At 50.2% G+C, this 22840-nt stretch overlaps 1 protein-coding gene across 1 annotated transcript in view; it reads right to left on the bottom strand.

Moving 5' to 3' along the window:
• Nucleotides 1-22840, bottom strand: part of MYO7B (myosin VIIB) — a 72234-nt gene that overhangs the window by 23246 nt on the left and 26148 nt on the right. Inside the window, exons 10-23 of the mRNA XM_084779625.1 lie at nt 22651-22727; nt 21592-21711; nt 21271-21413; nt 16905-17115; nt 16365-16500; nt 13401-13555; nt 12849-12986; nt 9988-10140; nt 9331-9429; nt 8409-8503; nt 3572-3656; nt 1683-1901; nt 430-600; nt 114-323 (exon numbers count right to left, since the gene is read on the bottom strand). Of these exons, the coding sequence (XP_084635751.1) occupies nt 114-323; nt 430-600; nt 1683-1901; nt 3572-3656; nt 8409-8503; nt 9331-9429; nt 9988-10140; nt 12849-12986; nt 13401-13555; nt 16365-16500; nt 16905-17115; nt 21271-21413; nt 21592-21711; nt 22651-22727 (2012 nt within the window). The remainder of the gene's footprint in view (nt 1-113; nt 324-429; nt 601-1682; nt 1902-3571; nt 3657-8408; nt 8504-9330; nt 9430-9987; nt 10141-12848; nt 12987-13400; nt 13556-16364; nt 16501-16904; nt 17116-21270; nt 21414-21591; nt 21712-22650; nt 22728-22840) is intronic.

The following is a 22840-nucleotide window of genomic DNA, read 5'->3' as shown; positions in this document are numbered from 1 at the left end:
CTGGAGAGTGAGACAGCAGGCCTGGTTAATTTTCTCTAAACAGTAGCTCAGGCTTTGGGCTCTGGGGTTGGGGAGAGGGTTGGGTCACATAGGAACCAGAGAACAGCCGGTACCGAGTAGTCAGTGTCATTTTCGTGGTAGAGGAGTGGGTATCGAAGAGGCTTGTGGATGTGGGTGTGGCTGGCTGATTTCTGAAAGTAAGTTGCGGCGAACTTGGGGAAGGTATACTCAGCCAGGCCGTCCACATCCTCTTCTGCCATATCCATCATGGGCACTGTATCCAGATCAATCTCAGGCAGTTTCTGGGTCTTTACTTCCAGGTCCTGGGAAGGCCAAATGAGGAAGACATAGAGTCAGTCAGTGGAGTGCACACCACTAGCTCCAGTTAGCCCAAGAAGGGTCCTCCCGTGCCTGCTTTTGCTATCTTACCTCAAAGCGTGTTGGGGCTGGGCCCTCCTGACCTCCAATCATGGCTGGGAGGAATCCGAACACTTTCTCCACCATCGCCGTGTCAGTGACAGTGTCATAGATGGACTTCCGCTTTCTGTCAGGGACAGCACCGTGACCCTGTGTCTGCTTAGCCAGAATGACCTGAGGTCCCTGTACACAGAGAGAAGGTCACTTAAAGGAACTGTCTGGATCGGGTTGGTCCGTGGGGATGTCTATGGGGGGATTATCTCGGTTACATTAATTGAGGTGGGGCGACCACCCACCATGGGTGGCACTATTCCGTGGGCACCAATCTGATCCTAGATTATATTAGTAGAGGAAAGATCTGAGCATTAGCACACTCACATTAACTTTTACTGGACTCAATTGGTCAGATGCTCTTGACTGGTCTTAAGAAGGCTTAGCTGCTTCAACTTCCTGCAACCTTCACTTTCCTAAATAAACCCTTTCTCCTTTAAATAGCTTTTGTCAGGTTTTTGTTATTGTTGTTGTTTTGATTTTTGTTTGTTTGTTTTGTTGTTGTTGTTTTGTCTTTTATCATGGCAAAAGGAAATGTGTCAAGTACTTGACTGTGGTGGTTTGAATGAAGGTAGCCCCCATAGGACCATAGGGAGTGGCACTATTAATAAGTGTGGCCTTGGTGGACTAAGTGTGGCCTTGGTGGACTAAGTGTGGCCTTGGTGGACTAAGTGTGGCCTTGGTGGACTAAGTGTGGCTTGTTGAAGGAAGTATGTCACTGGGGGGAATCCGGCTCTGAGGTTTCAGGTTTCAGATGCTCAAGCCAGGCCCAGTGTCACTGTCTCTTCCTGTTGCCTGCCAATCCAGATGTAAAACTCTCAGCTCCCTCTCCTCGCCACGTTGGCCTCATGCCCCACACTTCCTGCCTCGAGGATAATGAACTAAATCTTTGACCTGTAAGCCAGTCCCAATTAAACGCTTTCCTTTATAAGTGTTGCCGTGGCCTCTTCACAGCAATAGAATCCCTAAGACACTTACCAACTGAGCTATTTCCCCAGCCCTTCTGTACTACTAAATTATAGCCTTAGACACATCCAGTTTGCTTCCTGGAGTCTTGCTGTGTTTCTAGTAACTTGGGTAGATTTAGACGTCTTTGTTTGATAATGCTGAATATTCTAAAGGGCCTTCTCATAACTACTCTCAATGGCTGCTCATCAATTTCCCTCTCGGCCCCAGACAATCCTACTTCCCTTTTATACCAAGTGGTCACTTACAGTGGTTTTCTGTTGCCGCAAGTTCCTCCTGGCAGCCATGCCCCTGGCATGTGCCTGAATGACTACCACGGCCCTCTTCTTGGCCTGGACTTGTTGTCGCACCAGGTAGCCCCTGCAGCGGGCCTGCAGCTGCACCATCTTCTGGCGCAATGTCTGGAACTGTCGCATCAGCAGATGGCTCCGGGCAATGGCCTGCAGGCGTTCAAAGCCCACTAAAATCTGTGGAAGAAAGAGGTATATAGCCTATGACCATATAGTCGGAGAGGAGGCCCCCCTCGGTCATAGACCTAGGGGAGGAGAATAGGGTGAAAGCAAGAGGGAGGAAGGGAGGAAAGGGAGGATACAAGTGATGGGATAACAATTGAGTTGTAATCTGAATAAATTAATTAAATTATTTTTAAAAGGATTTACTGACAGACTGCTTTCCTGAGAGAGCAGAGAGTAGCATGCCTTGGGAGACCCTCAATATAATTTCCTTACCTGCTTTTTGGTACAAATATACCACTGCTGGTGTTACAAATATACATGTCCATCAATGTACATGAGCCTATTAATTACTTTAACTTGGAGCCAAGCCTACCATTCAAATAAGCACTAAATGAGTGCCTGGTAAAGACCATGTGTGATGTTTATATTGACTGTGGACTTGGACGATCTAGAAGCACTTTGGGAACAAATCTCTGGGCTTGTCTGTGAAGAGTTCTCAAGATAAGGTTAGTTGAGCTAAGTAGATCTACCCTAGGTTTGGACAGCACCATCTCATGGGTCAGGGTTCTGCACTGTATAAGAAGGAGAAACTTGGATGAGCAGAGGAACCCACTGCTCTCTGCTGCCTGACGGTGGAGGCAATGCGACCGCAGCCTGGCATTTCTGTTGCCATGAGCCTCCTAACAAGATGCCAAAACAAGCCCTTCCTCCCTTAAGGTACTTCTGTCAGGCATTTTGTAGAAGCAAAAAGGAAAGTAACTAATGCCATGTAAATAGCCTGGCACAGGCTTCTCTGTGGCCAGCTGACTTGACCATCCATATTGCTGGGCAATGAGCTCCTATGTGGAGCCCACACAGGTGGAGGGTGTCTTTAAAATGGGGGAGTAAGAAAGGGATAAACAACAATCTACACCAGGCCCCAGAAGTCCCTGGGTCTACAGCATGAGTCTGTTACTTGATCAAAGACCAACTCAGTGGGCCAGCCTAAGGAGTTTGAAAGTCACACAGACCCACAGATGCCAGATGTACCACTACTGAGCAAATCTATTTAAGCCCTCTATGCTTCGGTTCCGTTGCTTATAGAGCAATTACTATTGATTAAATCAGTGTACTCAGTACAATGCACTCAGGTGACTCCTCCATACTGTGAGAGCTATCACCATGAACTTGGTGAGCATGGAGTGCTGAAAGTGGGGACCAGCTGCTGACGTGACCCTCTTATGCCACAGTTATAGTCATAGTCAAGATAAGAACAAAGGGGTCAAGTGAGGGCCAAGAGGGTACAGAGATTCACAAAGAACAGCCATTATCTGGGGCCTGTGTTGGGGAGAAAGAAGAGAAGGGAATAAATACTGCAACACAAGTGCCGTCTGTATGGTTAGTCTAGTGACCCCATGTTGGGAAAAGGGTGGCCATCATCCCAGCCCAGCTCTGAGGAATACCCAAGATTCTGGAGGGGAACACTTTGACATCCCCCAAACACAAGGCTGGAGGTGATGCTAAGGAAAGAATAGGTAGAGGGCTGTCGTCTGGTCATTTTAAATCTGTATTCTGCATCAACCAGCAGTGGAACTCTTCCTGCCCGGGAGCTCTAATTCAGAGAAAACAATCGTGAATGATGTCTTTCACGGGTCAGTTTTCGGCTGCCCTGAAAGGCCATCTTCCCAAGCTCACTCTCTCACCAGCTTAAAATTCTTTCTTTGGCAATGGCCCCGCCACGCTGCCTGGAGGGTCACAGCTGCCCGTCTCTGCCTCAGGAACTCCTTCCTAGAGGGGGAATGCAAATGAGACGCATTTGATAACTCTTCTCCTAGACGCTGCAAAGGGATTGATTTGGACACAAAAGTAGGATTGATTTGGACACATAATAAAATGTGGTGGAGGGAGGAATCTGGATAACAAATGCTTGGAAGCCTTTGCAGGCCAAAAGATGTACATGCAGGGTAGCGTCAAGGGACTTGCTGTTAGCACCCCAAATCTCTGGGCTGAGGATGTAGCTCTCGTAAATGCTGTCTAATACAAAGCTTACAGTTCAGCCCTCAGCGACACAACAAAACTCCCCAGACAATTAACAAAGTTAAGGCAAAGCAAAAACTCCCCCACGTTTTTAAATGATAGTTTTTGTTTTGTTTTTAATAATCAACAAATTCTTCCTCGTCCCTTCATTTTCTACCAAGATCTACGACGGAACAGAACCAATTGCCACTTTCTCACTTCTTTTTTCTGTTTTCATGTGTATGTGTGTATGTGTTGTACATGTGCATGTGTGTAGGTACATATGTTAATGTGCTTGTTTGGATATATATGTGGAGGCCAGAGGTATGTATGCATGTATGTATGTATGTGTGTATGTGTGTATGTATGTATGTATGTATGTATGTATGGGTATATGTATGTATGTATGTGTATATATATATATAATCCCCAGTCAGCCTTCCACCTTTCTGTTCTTCGACTCTCTTGGTCGAGCACAGAGCTTGCTGATGTGACTAGTTTCACTGCCAATCATCTTTGAAGATCCCATCTCCACATTCTAGAGCGGAAATTATAGGCAGGGCGGCACACACATCTGTCATTCACATTGTCCCTAGTTGGCTTTGACTATCCGTTTCCCACATCCAGGGGTCACCTGAGAGGGAGTCTCAGGCTCTCACCAGCCCCTCAGCCCAGGCCTGCACACAGAATCTGTGTGTAGGGCCCTAGAGAGTCTGCGGTCTCTCAAGTGAGCTTGGCCCATGTAGGTCTTTTATTTCGTACTCAGCTGTGTTTTCTTGCCATGGTTAATACCTTCCTGAATAAATTTCTTGGGTTTATAATAGTATGCCTTAGTCATACTAAAATCACACAGAGAACTTCAATATTGATTATTCCTGGGTCCTATATAGGACAATTATATCAGAACATTTGCTCTTTGTGTGATACACACACACACACACAGAGAGAGAGAGAGAGAGAGAGAGAGAGAGAGAGAGAGAGAGAGAGAGAGAGAGAATGGGGCAGGGAGACACCGGCAAATACAGAAAGTAAGTCAATTATTCAGAACAAAAGCTAAAGCAAGTTGTATATATGTGTGTGCACACAGGTTATATAGCAGTGGTCCCCAACCTTCCTAATGCTGCAACCTTTTTAAACAATTCCTCATGTTGTAGTGACACCCAACCATAAAATTATTTTTGTTGCTACTCTATAACTGTAATTTTGCTACTGTTACGAATTATAATGGAAATACCCCTGTTTTATGATGGTCTAAGGCAACCTCTGTAAAAGGGTCGGTCCAGTCCCAAAGGGGTTGGGACCCACAAGTTGAGAACCATGGTTTGTATCTACTGATTCAGCTACCACAAACTGAAAATATTTGGAAAAGCCTGCATCTGCACTGAACCTGCACAGATTTGTTTTTATCATTATTCCTCAAAGAATACAGCTTAACAGCTAGTTACATGACATTGGCAATGCATTATATTATTAGAGATGGATTAATTTATACAGAAGGCTATGTTTAGGTTATATGTACCAATATTGTGTCATTTAAATTTTCAAAAGGTGCTAGCGAGATGGCTCAGCGGTGAAGAGCACTTGCTACAATTCCAGAAGACCTGAGTTCAGTTCCCAGCACCCACGTGGTGGCCCACAACCATCTGCAATCCTAGTTCCAGGGGACACGATGCCTTCCACTGGCCTCCACGTGCACGGTGAACACGCATACACGTAGGTAAAACACTAACATACGTCTGAAAATATAAAATAAAGTCTAAGAAGCTTTTTGAGACAGGGTTTTGCGCAGACTGGCCTAGGACTCACGATACTCTGCCTCTGCCTTCTGAGTGCTGATTACAGTCAGGTACCACCACACCTGGCAATGCCGTCTTATATAAAGAACTATACCTCGTGGCTGTGGATATACTTGAGAGACTGGACCTAGCCTCCCAGGTGAGCTGATAGGCAGCCAAGGTAACAACCATAAAGTGCCACAAGGTTAATCTGTCTCCTTCCCGAGTTCACAACAAGTGGCACCTGGCCGAGGTAGCTGCTCCCCAAGGCCACATTCAGCAAAGAGATTCTGGTGGTTGTGTTAGGGTGTAGGCAAGACTGCTACTGACGCCTAGTACACGAAGATCGGGGTTCTGCTAAGTACCCTACTCATAGTACTGTCCCCATGGTGAAGAGGAGCTTTCCAAGGGACTGTGACTATAGTTTAGTGGTGGAGTCGGTGCTCAGTACCTGTGAGAGCTTGAGATCTGGGGCCCAGGCATCAGAGCCAACTGGGCAAGAAAGGTGACTCAGCAGGTACAGGTGCTGCCTGTGGAGCCTGGTGACTTGAGCTGAAAGCCTCACCCTAACTGTAGGCAGCACTGCTCCTTGGGTTGGGGTACCAGATGGAACAAAAGAGAAACTGAGGCAGCATGCACCTCACTCTGCTCCTATGTGGATGCAGTGTGACTGCCTGCTTTAAGCTCATGCTACCACACGTTCCCTGCCAGGATGGACTATACCACCGAACAGTGAGCCAAAATAAACCCTTCCTTTTGCCAAATATGTTGTCACGGGAACAGAAAATGACGACTACACCTTCCGCAATGGTATCGGTGGTGGCCACCAAAGGGATTCTAGCCAGCCTGGGCCTGGCAAACATGGCTCTGGCAGGCCTTGCCCTTTCTTTCCGCCTTGCTAAAAACTGTTATAGTGCTTTCGAAAGGCTGCTTTCATGTCTGTGGATGACGCTCCCCAAATGATGGTTAACGTTTCCTTTTGCCTCCTCTTGTTGAACCAATAAAGTCTGATCCGTAAGGAAAAAAAAAACTGTTACAATACATTCTTAATGCTAGCCCCCAAGGTCTATTCCCTTATTTGGTCACTTCCTCCTCCCAAGGCCGACTACCAAGGTCCAACTATCAAAGTTTTGAAGTCCAGCCATCAAAAGCTCCCTTATGGCTGCCTTAATTAACATGCTCAATCAAAATTAAACACCTCATCCTAACACGGGTTTCCCTTTTTACCTTTATAAACTGCCATTCGTCTATGTGCCATGTCTGACTCCTCCCTATCCAAAGGCAGGCCCTTTGTGGCAAATAAATCTCCTCCATGATAAGATCTTGGTCCTGGGGAGCCTTGTGTTATTTACTGGTCCCTGCAGCCATAAGGGGATAGTAGGGGAGGGATCTCAGTTCTCCCAGCCAGGAAAACATCAGAGGAGGTCTGCTGGGCAGCCAGAGCTTCCAGCACAATCAGAGGAGACAGGAACCTCTCTCCAATCCACAGAGGCCACATGGAGGCCTGAGAACACACAGGTGGCATCCCATAGTCTCTGCCAGATTAGTGCCAGAGAGGACAGGCTAACAACTCAGGAAATGTATTTAAACAGGACCCAGACTTTTCCTAACACGACACCACAAGATGCCTGTTTCAGTCTCAAATCACTTATCATACTAAGGCCAGAAAGATTCAGCTTGCATGAGAAAAGACAACCAACAATACAAAATGGTAAATTTGAAAGATACCATAACTGAGGGCTGAAGACATGGCTCACTCCATAAAGTGTTTGCCTCCTAACTACGAGGACCTGAGGTCACTCCCCAGAGTCTATGTCTAAAGGGGGAAAGGGCATCGTGGTGGGTACTTTACCCCCCATGCTCTGTGGGTGGAGACAGGAGGCTCCCTGGGGCCGCTGTCCAGCTAACCCTGTCTATGTGGTGAGCTCCAGATGGATGAGAAACTTTGTCTCACAAAAACAAGGTGGATGGCAGCTGAAATTGTCAACATCACACACACACACACACACACACACACACACACACACGCATGCACGAACGCACGCACGCACATGCGCACGCACCACTACTGTAACTGAAAACAAATGCTCAGTGAATGAGGACTGGGCGGCAGAATGGAGAGCAGAGAATGATTAAAGACAGAACAACAGAACATTTCAATCTGCAGGATGGAGAAGAAATGGACTGAAGAAGGCGAACAGGTCCCCGGAGGCCAGAGGGACCATGACAAAGGAGCTAAGACTGGTGTCTTCAAAGAGCCAGAAGCCAAGAAGGAAGATATCACCTTACTGACAGACATGCTCCATTGGCCAAGTGCTTGACTTGCAAACATGAGGGCCTGTACTCGTGTGTATGTGTGTGTGTGTGTGTGTGTGTGTGTGTGTGTGTGTGTGTGTGTGTGTGTGTCTGTGTGGGTGTGTCTGTGTGGGTGTGTGAGAGAGAGATGTATATTGACACATGTAAAGATGAGATTGAGGCTGACATATTTTGCTTAGGAAGGGCCTTTCCAATAACATTAGAATTATCAGCATAGGCCTAGTGTCCCCATTGAGGAGATCTTGTCCCTAAGTCTCTCTCCCAGGCCTGCCTGAGGGACATGGTGTCCTGCTGACTGCATCTAGCCTGCACTCCAGGTTAAGTGGGGGAGGTGCACATAGGATACTCGGTGGGCCTTGGGTCTCCAAACAGCTGTGGGGCACTTAGCCTCAGACCAATCCAAACTTTAGGATGGTTTATGGGGTGCAGGCACCTATGTTTGTGTCCCCGAAGGACTCTCTGGATGCGGACCGCTGCTCCATCCAGGGCCTGGGTCCTCTGGATCTCCAGCATCGTGTCCTGATGATCCTGAGGATGGGTGACATCATGGCGTTGTTATCCCTCATTCATCCCTAATGCCCCTGCTTGGTACCAGGTCTTGGCTTCTTCTTTTGCTCTTTTAATCTGCCAGTCTTCATCTCCCAAAGTCAAGCAACATTTGCATTTGGCTATACAACACACTTGAGCTTATTTCTGGGTTAAAAAAAAATAGTCCTCCAAACTATTTTGTCTTCACCATGGGTGTCTCTCTCCTACCTCTAACTCCTAGTTCCCTGAGGCATGAGGCACAGGCCCCTGTCATCATAGCCTCAGGAAGGCAAGGCACGGTACCTCTGCTGGTGGCAGTTGGGGGGGGGGAGGTTGGCAGCTCAATGATTCTCCCTTTCTTCTTCCCTCCCTCCCTCTCTTCCTCCCTCCTCCCTCTACCCAGCATCAGGTGGATGGAGTCTCTCATGTGCCCTGGTGAGCTTGGAGACATAGAACCGGAGCAGACCTTGTGCACGGCCTTAAGGAACCAGGAATGTAGGGATGGACCTTCCTTCCCCAGCACCAGCTTCACCCTGGGATGCTCTTGTAGCCTTTCATGCCTACTCCATCTCTCTGGGCAGTTCCCTTGGGATAGTCACTCGGCTACCCTGCCTCTCTACCACTTCCTTCCTGGATCCCAGACCCCTATTATGAGGTAAACCAGTGCGCATGAATCGGAAAGCTAGAGGGACCCACAGCCCAGCTGGGGACTGGAGCAGGCATGGGTAGAGCTCGCTCTTTCCCCTCCCCTCTCCCCCCTCACCCCCTCCCCCACTGCCCACTGTTCCCAGTGCTCCACAGGTGGCCAGTGCTCCACAGGGTCTCACCTTCAAGAAGATTTTGGTCCTTCCGACTTTCCAGTCTTTGTCTGTCCCCAGGCACAGTTCAGCAATGCGCAAGGTCATCTGGCGGTGCTTGTCTTGAAACTGTTGAGAAAACCAGGGGTGGCCAAGGACTCTGGAGAGGGGTGGGGACCTCCTCCAGGGCTGCTCAAGCAAGGAGCCACTTGCGTACAGGCTTCCTGACAAGGGCTGTCTGACTACGCCCAGGCACTTGCCTACACTCCAGGTTAAGTGGATGAGGGGGTACATAGGGTACTTGGTGGGCCCGGGGCTCCATGTAGCTTGTTACTGCTTAGCCTCAGACCAATCCAAACTTCAGTATGGGTTGCAGGGCTACAGGATGGCAGAGCACTCTATCCCACAGAGCTTCCTAGCCATATGTCAGATCCTGGACCTGTTGGTCCCAGGAGGGCAGAGTAAACCCACAGACATCTAAAAGGAACACACAGCCACCAGTATCAAGCAGAAGCCAGTGCGAGCCAGCCGCCGTGACTACACAGCACAAAGATGGAGTAGGAGGACAAAAGGAAGGGCAGACAGAGAGCTTGTTGGGGCTGGGTAGCCAGGGAGGGTCCCAGACACCAGGAAGGTGGAGAAGACTCAATGGGAGGCACAAGGTTCTCTCAGCGTCTCGACACGCACCTGCATGCGCTCAGGGCTGGGCAGCAGCATGTGGAACCTCTGTGAGAACTCATCAAACGTGTAGCGGATGGGAAACCCTGACTTGCGGATGTGCACAGTCTCCATCATGCCTGAGTAACGCAGCTGCTGAATGCACAGCTCTCGGTCAAACAGCTGTGGGTAGAGAAGACTGGGCTGAGGAGCCAATGACCCCACCCTGCAGAAGCACTCACTGTTGCTGCTGCTGCCAGGGGTGGATGGGGGTGGGGTGGGGGTGGGGGAGGGGCGCTCAGCTGGCCTAGGGGGACCTGTCCGACTATCCCACAAAGAACAGAAGAACTTAACAAATGCTTGATTGACCTAAAATGACTGTTTGTGTTAGGTGTGTGCCCAGAAATGTATATATAGCCAAGCGCGACATTCTGCCTCTGCCTCCTATGTGCTAGAACTACAAGCATATAATATGGTACCCAGATTTCAGAGTACCTTTAAAGACAGCGGTGGGAGTGGCTAAAAGGGTTTCCAAGGACATAAGACAATAGCATAGGCAGTAGAATCCTTGTCAAATGAGGGGGCACACATAAACACCTGCGAGGCAGAAGAGAAGGGTCATGAGGCCAGCCTTGGATATAGTGAGAGGAGAGAGAGAGAGAGAGGAAGAGAGACAGACAGACAGACAGACAGACAGACAGACAGACACAGAGAGACAGAGAGACACAGAGAGACACAGAGACAGTGAGAGAGACAGAGAGACAGAAAGACAGTGTACATGCACTTAGCCAACAAAGTGCAAATGATGACCTGAGTCTGAACCCATGTAAAAAAGCAGGGCACAGTGGTGTGTGTTTGTAACCCCAATTCTGGAGAGTTAGCTGCAAATGACTCTCTGGGGCTCACTAGCCAGTTAGCCTCGCCATGATAACATCCTGTCTCATGAATAAGGTGGATGACGCGTGTACTGGTTTAGTTTTGACACAAGCCAGAGCCATTTGGGAAAGGGGAGCCCGAGCTAAGATAGTGCCTCCCCCAGACTGGCCCATAAGTAAGTTTTCACAAGTTGCCCTCTCACCTCCAAGGACATGCCATGCACATGTGCACCTTGACACACATGCACATGTATACACACAGTAAATAAATATAATATAAATCTAATAAATAAATCTATATGCTAAATGAAGCATCACATTGTGGCTCATGCCTGTCCATCACTCCTCTTCTGGTTCCCTTCTGGCCTTAGTGGGCACCAAGCACACATGTGTTGCATGTGTACATGCACATGGTGCATGCATGCACGCAGGCAGGCAAAACATCCACACACACAGAATAAGATAAAAAGCTATCTAAGTTGAAGAGCAATAAAGGAAGATACACACTATCAAACGCTATCATCCATGTGCACATGTGTGACACCCCACACTTATATGTACATGTATGCATACACTAACACGTATGTATACACAAATATCTTTTTATTCCCCTATGCCATGGTTTTTAGTTATTTTGTCTTTGCAAATCATATTTCCTAGTCTGGGGAGCCCCTGTGCTTACCACCTTTGGGGGAGGAGGATTCTCTAGATCAGGGCACCCCAGGCTTCCCTTTGTCCCCACCACAGGTTGAGAAAGCTCCTGCAGCTCTTGCCACAGGACTGGGCCTCACTCTTCGGTGCCGGCATTTGAAATTGCCTTTTACTACATGTGACTTCTATGTGGGCAAAGTGCCATAGCATCACCCCCCTAAGCTAGTTGCACCGCTTCTGAGAAACATACGGCCTCTTCTATCAAAAGACTGGCTGAGACAAGACCACCCAGTTTTGAGAAAATGCCATTTTATAAAACCCTACACAAGTTTCTAGCTTCTAGTTCCCAAGTGTAAGTTTTGATTCTCCTGAGATTCACCTCTCCAAATGTCAACCTTGGCCCAAAAGGCCAAACTGCACTGCTCCATACAGATGAGCGGATCATGAGGCCAAGGTCACATAAGGACATAAGAACAAGAGCCCAGCATTGGGGCTGGAGAGGTGGCTCAGAGGTTAAGAGCACTGGCTGCTTTTCCAAAGGTCCTGAGTTCAATTCCCAGCAACCACATGGTGGCTCACAACTATCTATAATGGGATCTGGTGCCCTCTTCTGGTGTATACTAGGTGTACATGCAGACAGGACACTGTACACATAATAAATAAATAAATGAATGAATAAGTAAAAATTTTTTTTTAAAAAAGAGCACCGTCTACTCTTCTGCTGGTCCCGAGTTCAATTCCCAGCAACCGCATGGTGGCTCACAACCACCTGTAATGAGATCTGGTACCTTCTTGTGGTGGGCAGGCACACGTGTGGGCAGAATACTTTGTAAATAGTAAATAAATCTTAAAAAAAAAAAAACAAAACAAAGAGCCCAGTGTGGAACCCTGGAATCATAAGTCCTAGTCAGCTTCCCACTAGGTGTGCTTGCTTGCCAGAGCTTGTCACTGCAGATTACTCTTCTACAGAGGCGAAGCTTTGCCTTTCAAAGATACTTGGGGTCAGGTGGGCATTCTCGTGACCGCAGCTGCATTTCTAACATCCTACAGACAAGAGTAAGTCTGACTTTATAGAAGATAAATAATAATAATAATAATAATAATAATAATAATAATAATAATAATAATGAGGCCCAGGGAGCCAAGCACACACAGCAGACGCTGGATGGAGCAAGGAGCTAGGGTGTGAGTGGGCTGAAGCTCTGCAGGTTGTGGAGATGCAACCAACTCACACCAGTTTGTCTGTAAAGCGGGGACAGGCGACAGCTATAATGCTGGCCATGGCCTGGATGTGACTCTGGGCGTCAACCTCAGCCCCTCAGCACCCTCCCTGACCCTGGCACACCCCGAGTCTCTCCTAGTTACCAGCGGCTTCTTGTACTCATTGGGTTTGATGCAGCGGACAAAGTAGGGCTGGCAGTGGGTCAGGATCTTCATCAGCTGCTCCAGCGACTGCTTGAACTGGCCCGCGAGGGTGAGGGGGCGCTTGGCGGAGTCTGATGGCTGCAAAGAGGAAGCAAGGGGGCATAGGGGCAGGGCAGCTGTGCCTGGGGCACCGTGGACCACGCCACAGTGAGGGCTGCCACCCACCCAGGACAAGTGTACACACTTCCTCCGTCCCTCCCCACTACTTCTTCTTTCTCTCCTTCTTCACTTCCTGCTCTCCATCCCTCCTTCCTTCATCCCTCCTTCCATCATTCCTTCCCTCGTTTCCCCTTGTTCTTTATTTCCCTCCTTTTCTGCTCCCCTCTCTTCCTCCTTCCCTTTGCGTCTCTCTCCTCCCTGCTCCTTCATTCCAGCACACGTTGCTTGCTGGAGATGCCGCATGCTGGGGACTCCTGGCGAGTCAAGCGTCTCCGTGGTTATACCCGTCTGTCCCTGTGCCTTGGAGGGAAGGTGGCCAGGTAAGTAGCCTACCTTGAAGAGCTGGCTTCCTGCCTTGATGGTGCCATGCCCCAGCGTTGTCCGTGGTGAGTCCAGGTTGAATATCTCCTTCAGGAACTTGTTTTTGGAGGACTGAACCAGGATGAGGATGTCTGTGCTCAGCATGTCTCGGTTCTTCTCCAGAAAGCCTGTGGGGACATCAAGGCCAATTCAGCCATCTCCTCCAGCCCTCGGATAAGATAGGCATGCCTAGAGGGATTCCAGAATGTTCCACTGAAGCATAGTGTCTGTCTTCCACTCAGACAGAACTTCTGTCTCTGCACTATGGCACTTCTGACCTCTAAACTCTCAACTCCCGACACCCCATCCCCACTCACCACGACTGTCTAAGTGAATACATTATTCTACTTCTGTGGTCTTCGGTATCATGATAGGGTTGGGGTTTTGCCAACTGAAAGACCTAGCCTTCAGAAACGAGGGGAGGCCAGTGTTCTGGGATGAATGGTATCCACCTAAATGTATTTGCTTCCAGTACTTATAGATCCAGTATGGATCTCCTGTGTTTGAAGAGAAGGCTTCATGTGCATGTATGTGTGCATGCTTGTTTAGGTGCGGTGCTCATATGTACCTGTGGCGTGGAGGTCAGAGAATATTCCTCAGGTGCTGTCCATGGGTTTTGTTTTGTTTTGTTTTGTTTTTGAAACCAGGTTCCTCACTAGCCTGGAGTTCACCAAATAGGCTAGGCTGCTCTCCAGTGAGCCCCGGGGTGGGGGTGGGGGGTTGTCTGCTGGTATGTGCCTTCCTGGTGCTGGGGCTGCAGGGACATGCTCATTAGGTCCAGTTTCCTCCTTTCTTTCCTTTTCCCTTCAGCGTGGTCTCTGAAGATTGACTTCAGTCATTATGTTTGCGCGAGCGCTTTGTGAACTGAGCTACCACTGCCTTGGCCTGAGAGGAGGAGGCTTAATGACGAAAGTAAAATGAGATACAAGGTGGGCCTGGCATTAAATGAAGAAAATATGGGGCTGGACAGTTGGCTCAGAGGTTAAGAGCACTGGCTGCACTTCCAGAGGTCCTGAGCTCAATTCCCAGCAACCACATGGTGGCTCACAACCACCTATAATATGATCTGGTGCTCTCTTCTGGTGTGCAAGTGCACATGCGGACACAACATTGTATACAAAATGTATAAATAAATAAATCTTTATAAGAAAAAAAAGAAGAAAATATCAGAACATAGACACTCTAAGAGAGGACTATGTGAGGTCACAAGGACAGACGGCTACATATGTGCCATGATCATATGAGGTCACGGGTACAAAAGGCTATCCCAAATGAAAACATGACACTTTAGCACTTTTGTTTGTTTATGGTTTTTTACAACAAGGTCTCATGTAGCCCAGGCTAGCTTCAGATTTTCTTTGTGGCGGAGGATGATCTTGAATGTCCAATCCTCCTGCTTCTGCCTCCTGACTGCTGGGATTACAGGCCGGTACTGCTCTCCCTAGTCTATGCAGTGCTGGGAATCAAACACTAGGGCTTCCTGCATGCTAGCCTAAATACCCAGGCCTGGTTTTGTTTTTTTAAACCTGTGTGTGTGTGTGTGTGTGTGTGTGTGTGTGTGTGTGTGTGTGTACAATTATGTGTGGCAGTGGACTCTTAAACTATAACACAAGAAACAAGAGGAAAAGAGATAAACAAGACTTAAAATAAAACCTTTGGCACCATTAAGAAAGTGAATCGAGCCCGGTGTGGTGGCTCACGCCTTTAATCCCAGCACTCAGGAGGCAGAGGCAGGTGATATCTGAGTTCAAGGCCAGCCTGGTCTACAAAACAAGTTCCAGGACAGCCAAAGCTACACAAAGAACTCCTGTCTCAAAAAATAAAAAAGAAGTTAGGGAGAGAGGGAAGGAAGGAAGGAAGGAAAGGAAAGGAAGCCAGGTATGGTGGTCCACGCCTGTAATACCAGATAACTTGGAGGTGGAGGACGGGCTGTGCGTCGTGCCCCTATCTAAAAACAAACAACAAGCAAGGACTTGGGATGCAGCTCAGTGGGAGGGAGCACTTGCACTGTGTGTGAGGCCCTGAGCTCCACCCACAGCCACTAAAGCAAAAAGGAAAAGACAAGGCGCTCGGCATGAGAACGTTTTTACAAACTATATATCTGACAACGTGCAAATAGCCAGAATATAGAAAGCACTATTATAGGCCAGTGAGATGGATAAGCAGGAAAACATCCTTGCCATCCAGGCCACGTCTGATGACCTGAGTTCCATCCCCAGGACCGATATTGTATCAGGGGAGAGGACAGACACCTGCAGGTCACCCACCTCTGATAACACAAGTGCAAGAGGATGTAGAAAAGTTGGAACTCGTCTACGCCCTGATAAGAACGCAAATACCACAGCTACTTTGGAAAAGAGTTTGATGGGTCTCCCAAAACTACACGTGACCTAGCAATCCAATGCTAGATATATGCCAAGGAAACTGATATTTGTGTCCACACAAAGGCCTGTGCTTGGATGCTCACAGCTGTGTTATACAGAAGAGCTGTAAAGTGGAAGCAACTCAAACATCCATCATTGAAGAGGGAAACAAAATATGAGGTAGCAACACAGAATATTCCTCTGCAATAAAAATGTGTTCTATGCATGCGGGCTTGGATTTGATCCCCAGAGCCTACATTAACACAGGGCAACCTCAAACACCTTAGAGTAAGTGAAAGAAGCCAGCGCCAAAGAGCATACATGCTATATGTAATGGTTAGTGTTGTGTTGGTTTGATAGAATCTAGAATCACCTGGTAGATAGGCATTACGTGAGGCAGATAGACCTGCCCACGGTGGGCGGCACCATTCCCTAGCTGGGAGCCTGGGCTGTACAAGTGGAGAACGGGAGCTGAGCAGCCATCTGCGCTCACTGTTCTCTGTCCCCCCCGCTACCTCCTTCCTGTGGTATCCTGAGTTGGCTCCAGATGGGTTACACGCAGAGCTGTGCTCACCTTCTGCCTGGTAGTATACTTCACCCGCAAAGTGCGCTATCCCAAATCGGGTGTCGTGGATGTTCCTGGGTTTCAGGAAGGACTTGTTGTTAGCGTGGACACTGTTCAGTTTCTGCAGCATGGTCATATCTGTACCCTGGAAGAATCCAGACGCTCAATGGGTTAAAGCCCCAGAGTCAGGTGGCAGTCGGGAGGCCAACCCACAGGAGGCAAAGCAAGCTGAGCTCAAGATTGGTGGCTCACTATTGGTGGACAACTAGCTCACACTGGTTGGTGACTTGTGGCAGTAAAAGCTCAGGAACAGAGACTAGGGGCTACCCCTTTGCCAGCTCTCCCACTCTACCCACTGGACAATTGTCCAGGTCCTTGGCAACCTGGGAAGCCTTCCTGCAGGAGGTGTGCTGAGCAGGAGGGTCATGTTAAGCTGCATCTTGTTGGGAAGAACTGGTGACAACCTTGGGCAAGTTGTCAACACCCAGCAACGTGGAGTTGCGTGACCTCAGAGAAGAGACTCAGGACCTGGAAGCTGAAGGTACATGCCTGTGGGAAGCGGCTCTCCTCATCTAGGAGGGAGATGATGCTCATGGGCTTGAGGGCCAGCATGTTTAGGATGGGCTGGTTGTCGGTGTAGTGGATGTAGTTCCAGGTGATGTTCTCCGACAGGTACTCCTCCTGCTCCATGGTGAACACATGTTTCACAAAGAATTGCTGAAGGTGCTCGTTGGCAAGGTTGATGCAGAGTTGCTCAAAGCTGTGTGATCAACATCACCATCATCTCAGGGTGAGGCATGGTCATCTGGGTACCATTGCAGCTCCAGCAGGGAGCCCTGGAGCCATAAGGCATCTTTGCCCAGACATACACCACATGCACACATGCATAGGTCCACTCATGCCCAGGTCCACTCATGCTCAGGTCCACTCATGCCCAGGTCCACTCATGCCTAAGTCTACTCATGCCCAGGTCCACTCATGCCCAGGTCCACTCATGCCCAGGTCCACCTCATGCCCAGGTCCACTCATACACAGGTCCACTCATGCCCAGGTCCACTCATGCCCAGGTCCACTCATGCCCAGGTCCACTCATGCCCAGGTCCACTCATGCCTAAGTCTACTCATGCCCAGGTCCACTCATGCCCAGGTCCACTCATACCTAGGTCCACTCATGCCCAAGTCCACTCATGCCCAGGTCCACTCATGCCCAAGTCCACTCATACCTAGGTCCACTCATGCCCAGGTCCACTCATACCTAGGTCCACTCATGCCCAGGTCCACTCATGCCCAGGTCCACTCATACCTAGGTCCACTCATGCCCAGGTCCACTCATACCTAGGTCCACTCATGCCCAGGTCCACTCATGCCCAGGTCCACTCATGCCCAGGTCCACTCATGCCCAGGTCCACTCATGCCCAGGTCCACTCATGCCCAAGTCCACTCATGCCCAAGTCCACTCATGCCCAGGTCCACTCATGCCCAGGTCCACTCATGCCCAAGTCCACTCATGCCCAGGTCCACCTCATGCCCAGGTCCACTCATGCCCAAGTCCACTCATGCCCAAGTCCACTCATGCCCAGGTCCACTCATGCCCAAGTCCACTCATGCCCAAGTCCACTCATGCCCAGGTCCACTCATGCCCAGGTCCACTCATGCCCAAGTCCACTCATGCCCAAGTCCACTCATGCCCAGGTCCACTCATACCTAGGTCCACTCATGCCTAGGTCCACACATGCCTAAGTCTACTCATGCCCAGGTCCACTCATGCCCAGGTCCACTCATGCCCAGGTCCACTCATGCCCAGGTCCACTCATGCCCAGGTCCACTCATGCCTAGGTCCACCTCATGCCCAGGTCCACTCATACCTAGGTCCACTCATGCCTAGGTCCACTCATGCCCAGGTCCACTCATGCCCAGGTCCACTCATGCCCAAGTCCACTCATGCCCAGGTCCACTCATGCCCAGGTCCACTCATGCCCAGGTCCACTCATGCCCAGGTCCACTCATGCCCAGGTCCACTCATGCCCAGGTCCACTCATACCTAGGTCCACTCATGCCTAGGTCCACTCATGCCCAGGTCCACTCATGCCCAGGTCCACTCATGCTCAGGTCCACTCATGCCTAGGTCCACTCATGCCCAGGTCCACTCATGCCTAGGTCCACTCATGCCCAGGTCCACTCATGCCCAGGTCCACTCATGCCCAGGTCCACTCATGCCTAGGTCCACTCATGCCCAGGTCCACTCATGCCTAGGTCCACTCATGCTCAGGTCCACTCATGCCCAGGTCCACTCATGCTCTGGTCCACTCATGCTCAGGTCCACTCATGCCCAGGTCCACTCATGCCTAGGTCCACCTCATGCCCAGGTCCACTCATGCCCAGATCCACTCATGCTCAGGTCCACTCATGCCCAGGTCCACTCATGCTCTGGTCCACTCATGCTCAGGTCCACTCATGCCCAGGTCCACTCATGCTCTGGTCCACTCATGCTCAGGTCCACTCATGCCCAGGTCCACTCATGCCCAGGTCCACTCATGCTCAGGTCCACTCATGCTCAGGTCCACTCATGCCCAGGTCCACTCATGCTCAGGTCCACTCATGCTCAGGTCCACTCATGCCCAGGTCCACTCATGCTCTGGTCCACTCATGCTCAGGTCCACTCATGCCTAGGTCCACCTCATGCCCAGGTCCACTCATGCCCAGATCCACTCATGCTCAGGTCCACTCATGCCCAGGTCCACTCATGCTCAGGTCCACTCATGCCTAGGTCCACTCATGCCCAGGTCCACTCATGCCTAGGTCCACTCATGCCCAGGTCCACTCATGCCCAGGTCCACTCATGCCCAGGTCCACTCATGCCCAGGTCCACTCATGCCCAGGTCCACTCATGCCTAGGTCCACTCATGCTCAGGTCCACTCATGCCCAGGTCCACTCATGCTCTGGTCCACTCATGCTCAGGTCCACTCATGCCCAGGTCCACTCATGCCTAGGTCCACCTCATGCCCAGGTCCACTCATGCCCAGATCCACTCATGCTCAGGTCCACTCATGCCCAGGTCCACTCATGCTCTGGTCCACTCATGCTCAGGTCCACTCATGCCCAGGTCCACTCATGCTCTGGTCCACTCATGCTCAGGTCCACTCATGCCCAGGTCCACTCATGCCCAGGTCCACTCATGCTCAGGTCCACTCATGCTCAGGTCCACTCATGCCCAGGTCCACTCATGCTCAGGTCCACTCATGCTCAGGTCCACTCATGCCCAGGTCCACTCATGCTCTGGTCCACTCATGCTCAGGTCCACTCATGCCTAGGTCCACCTCATGCCCAGGTCCACTCATGCCCAGATCCACTCATGCTCAGGTCCACTCATGCCCAGGTCCACTCATGCTCTGGTCCACTCATGCTCAGGTCCACTCATGCCCAGGTCCACTCATGCCTAGGTCCACTCATGCCCAGGTCCACTCATACCTAGGTCCACTCATGCTCAGGTCCACTCATGCTCAGGTCCACTCATGCTCAGGTCCACTCATGCCCAGATCCACTCATGCTCAGGTCCACTCATGCCCAGATCCACTCATGCTCAGGTCCACTCATGCCCAGGTCCACTCATGCCCAGGTCCACTCATGCCCAGGTCCACTCATGCCCAGGTCCACTCATGCCCAGGTCCACTCATGCCCAGGTCCACTCATGCCCAGGTCCACCTCATGCCCAGGTCCACTCATGCCCAGGTCCACTCATGCCCAGGTCCACCTCATGCCCAGGTCCACTCATGCCCAGGTCCACTCATGCCCAGATCCACTCATGCCCAGGTCCACTCATGCCTAGGTCCACTCATGCCTAAGTCCACTCATGCCTAGGTCCACTCATGCCCAGGTCCACTCATGCCTAGGTCCACTCATGCCTAGGTCCACTCATGCCTAGGTCCACTCATGCCTAAGTCCACTCATGCCTAGGTCCACTCATGCCCAGGTCCACTCATACCCAGGTCCACTCATGCCCAGGTCCACTCATGCCCAGGTCCACTCATGCCCAGGTCCACCTCTCAGTACATACTTCCTTTTGTCTGAATCCAGGAAGACCATCAGGGTCCCGGCTCTGACCCTAACAGCTCTGCAACAGCCACCCGTCCTTCACTTCCTCACTGGCCTTCCCTTTGACTGACCAGTTGCCTTTGCCTCTGTCCTGGATATCAGCTGCCCGTACTTTGCCCCCTCACCTCCTTCCTCTGCCTTTATCACAGTGAGGCCTGGCAGCAATGTCCAGACCTACTTCTGGTTGCTCTGGGACACTGGATGTGAGATGCTCTCTACGCTTACTCACTTCTAAACTCAAAGGCCAGGACTGATCCCGAAGCCCCAGGATGAGTCAGTGCTATTGATTTCTGTTATCACCCTGCCCCCACGTAGTAAGTCACCCTAGATCAGGAAGCCAGTGGCTAAAGGGTTGAACAATGCTGGGATGTAGTCCCGACTCCTGGGGGCGCCTTTTAGTTACATAGACTTCTTTGGGCATTGGGATGTTAAGATGCACTCAGGCTGTATTTGCAGAAGGCTCAGACTTGCTTTGCTCATTTTTCTTATGTGTGCACGTGTGTGTGTGCATGAGTGCATGCATGTGTGTGTGTGCATTGTGCATAGGTACACTTATGCATGTGTGCATGTATGTGGAATCAACCTCAGATATTGGTCTTTGATGCCATCCATCTTTGCTTTTTGAGACTGGGTCTCCTTACCAATTCAGCTAGCCTGGCTAGCCAGCACTGGCATTACAAACATGTGCCACCATACCCATCTTTTTCCAGAGCCCTGAAGTAGAAAACCAAAGTCTGAATAGCAAGCACTTTACTGGCTGAGCCATCTTTGTAGCCTTTCACCTGCTATTTTCGGAAGTAATGTAGGTTGACATCTCTATACCTATTGTTCTGGAAGTTTTCAAAGCCAAATATGTCCAGGAGACCAATGGACCTCCGCACATTTTTGGGATCCTGGCCTGGTGGTGTGAAGATTGCAGCATTGATCTTCTTGACAATCCACAGGAAGAGATGCCCATAGATGCCCTGGGGAGACACAGGGTGACACTTTGGTCCCTGAGGCAGAGAAGAAGCCATTACCTCTCCAGCTTCACCCAGAAAGGCTGCATTCAGATTGGTGACCCTGACTTCCCAAGGGATGTTGCCCCCAAAAGCTGGGACCTGCCCATCCATCTCTGTTCTGCCTGGCTCTGTGACTCTGTACCTTGACAAAGGCATCCCTCCTGTCTGCAGCCTGTGCAATGTTCAAAGGCCTGGAGACATATTCTCCGCGGATGGGGATTGTGTGCTTGATCAAACAGTCTCGGAGAGCCTGGTGCTGCACCTGGGAAGAGAGTGGGGCTGCATCGCACCTGTGCGGCTTGGGACTCGCACCTGTTCCCAGTCCCTCTTGCGACCAAAGACCCCTTGATGGTGGGAAATGCTCTGGGCCAAAACCAGGCCCAGGAAGGTCACAGCCTTGGCATCATGAGTACCTTGTACAATGTTTATGGATGACTGCCTGTTGGTAAACTTGAACGCGCTGCTTTCCTGGACCTTGGGAACAGGCTGGGGCAGGAAGAGCTCTGAGGCCAAACCTTGCTGTGCCCCAACTAAAATCACAGCCCGCCCCCTGCCCCCACCCCTGAGCTTCCTGGAGGCTGAAAACCAAAAGAAGCAAGGGGAGGTTGGAGGGGAGTGGGCCCTCCCCACCATGCAGAGAAGATAAAGCTGGCTTGAGCCAAACAAAGTTTGAATGTGTGTCCCTGAGTTTCTACGTTGGACACATGATCCCCAAATATATGTGTCAATGATGCTTGGAAGTGGGGCTTTAGGACATGACTGAGTTTGTGAGCATTTCTTTTGCTTTCTGGGACCTTCTATGCTGAACTGCAGACTAATTTGGACCAGAGGGGGGAAAAATCACAAAATATATTCTGATGTATATGGGGTTTGGAGCCCGAGAGGAGACCCCAGGAAGTGGGTGGGTGGGTTAAAAGAGAAGGTGCTGAGAATAGAGCCACTGGAAGGTGGAGACGGTACAGAAAGAAGATCACCAAAGTTCACTGGGTCACTTCAGCTGTTTCATCTCACCCTGCCCCCCTCCTTGGTTCTTGCTCTCGGGATTCCACGGTATGCAGATGGGCTCAGAGCCTGGGAGAGTGTAGGGGACACATGTGGGGAACTGGACAGGGATATGAGAACCGGATTTTTGGGCTCTGTCAGCCTAGGCCCCCAAGGTCTGTCACAACAATCTGGACCAGCAGAGATAAAGACCTAATACCTCTAGCAATTTCATTGCAAAGGGAAAGGCTGGGGTCTCCATCACATCCGAGGAATCCAGGTTCTCAAAGACTGCAGCTGCGGGGAGAAGCAGTAACCTTGAGAGAGAAATCTGAGGTGACAGACAGAGGGATCAGGAAGCCTGGGGCTCTCGGCAGCCCTGTGTTTACAACTTAGCAAACACTGCTTAG

Source organism: Acomys minous (genome assembly GCF_964271855.1).
Source record: "Acomys minous genome assembly, chromosome: 4".
Classification (NCBI taxonomy): Eukaryota; Metazoa; Chordata; class Mammalia; order Rodentia; family Muridae; genus Acomys; species Acomys minous.
The sequence above is the reverse complement of the archived record's forward strand: the minus strand, read 5'-3'. Positions and strand labels throughout refer to the sequence as shown.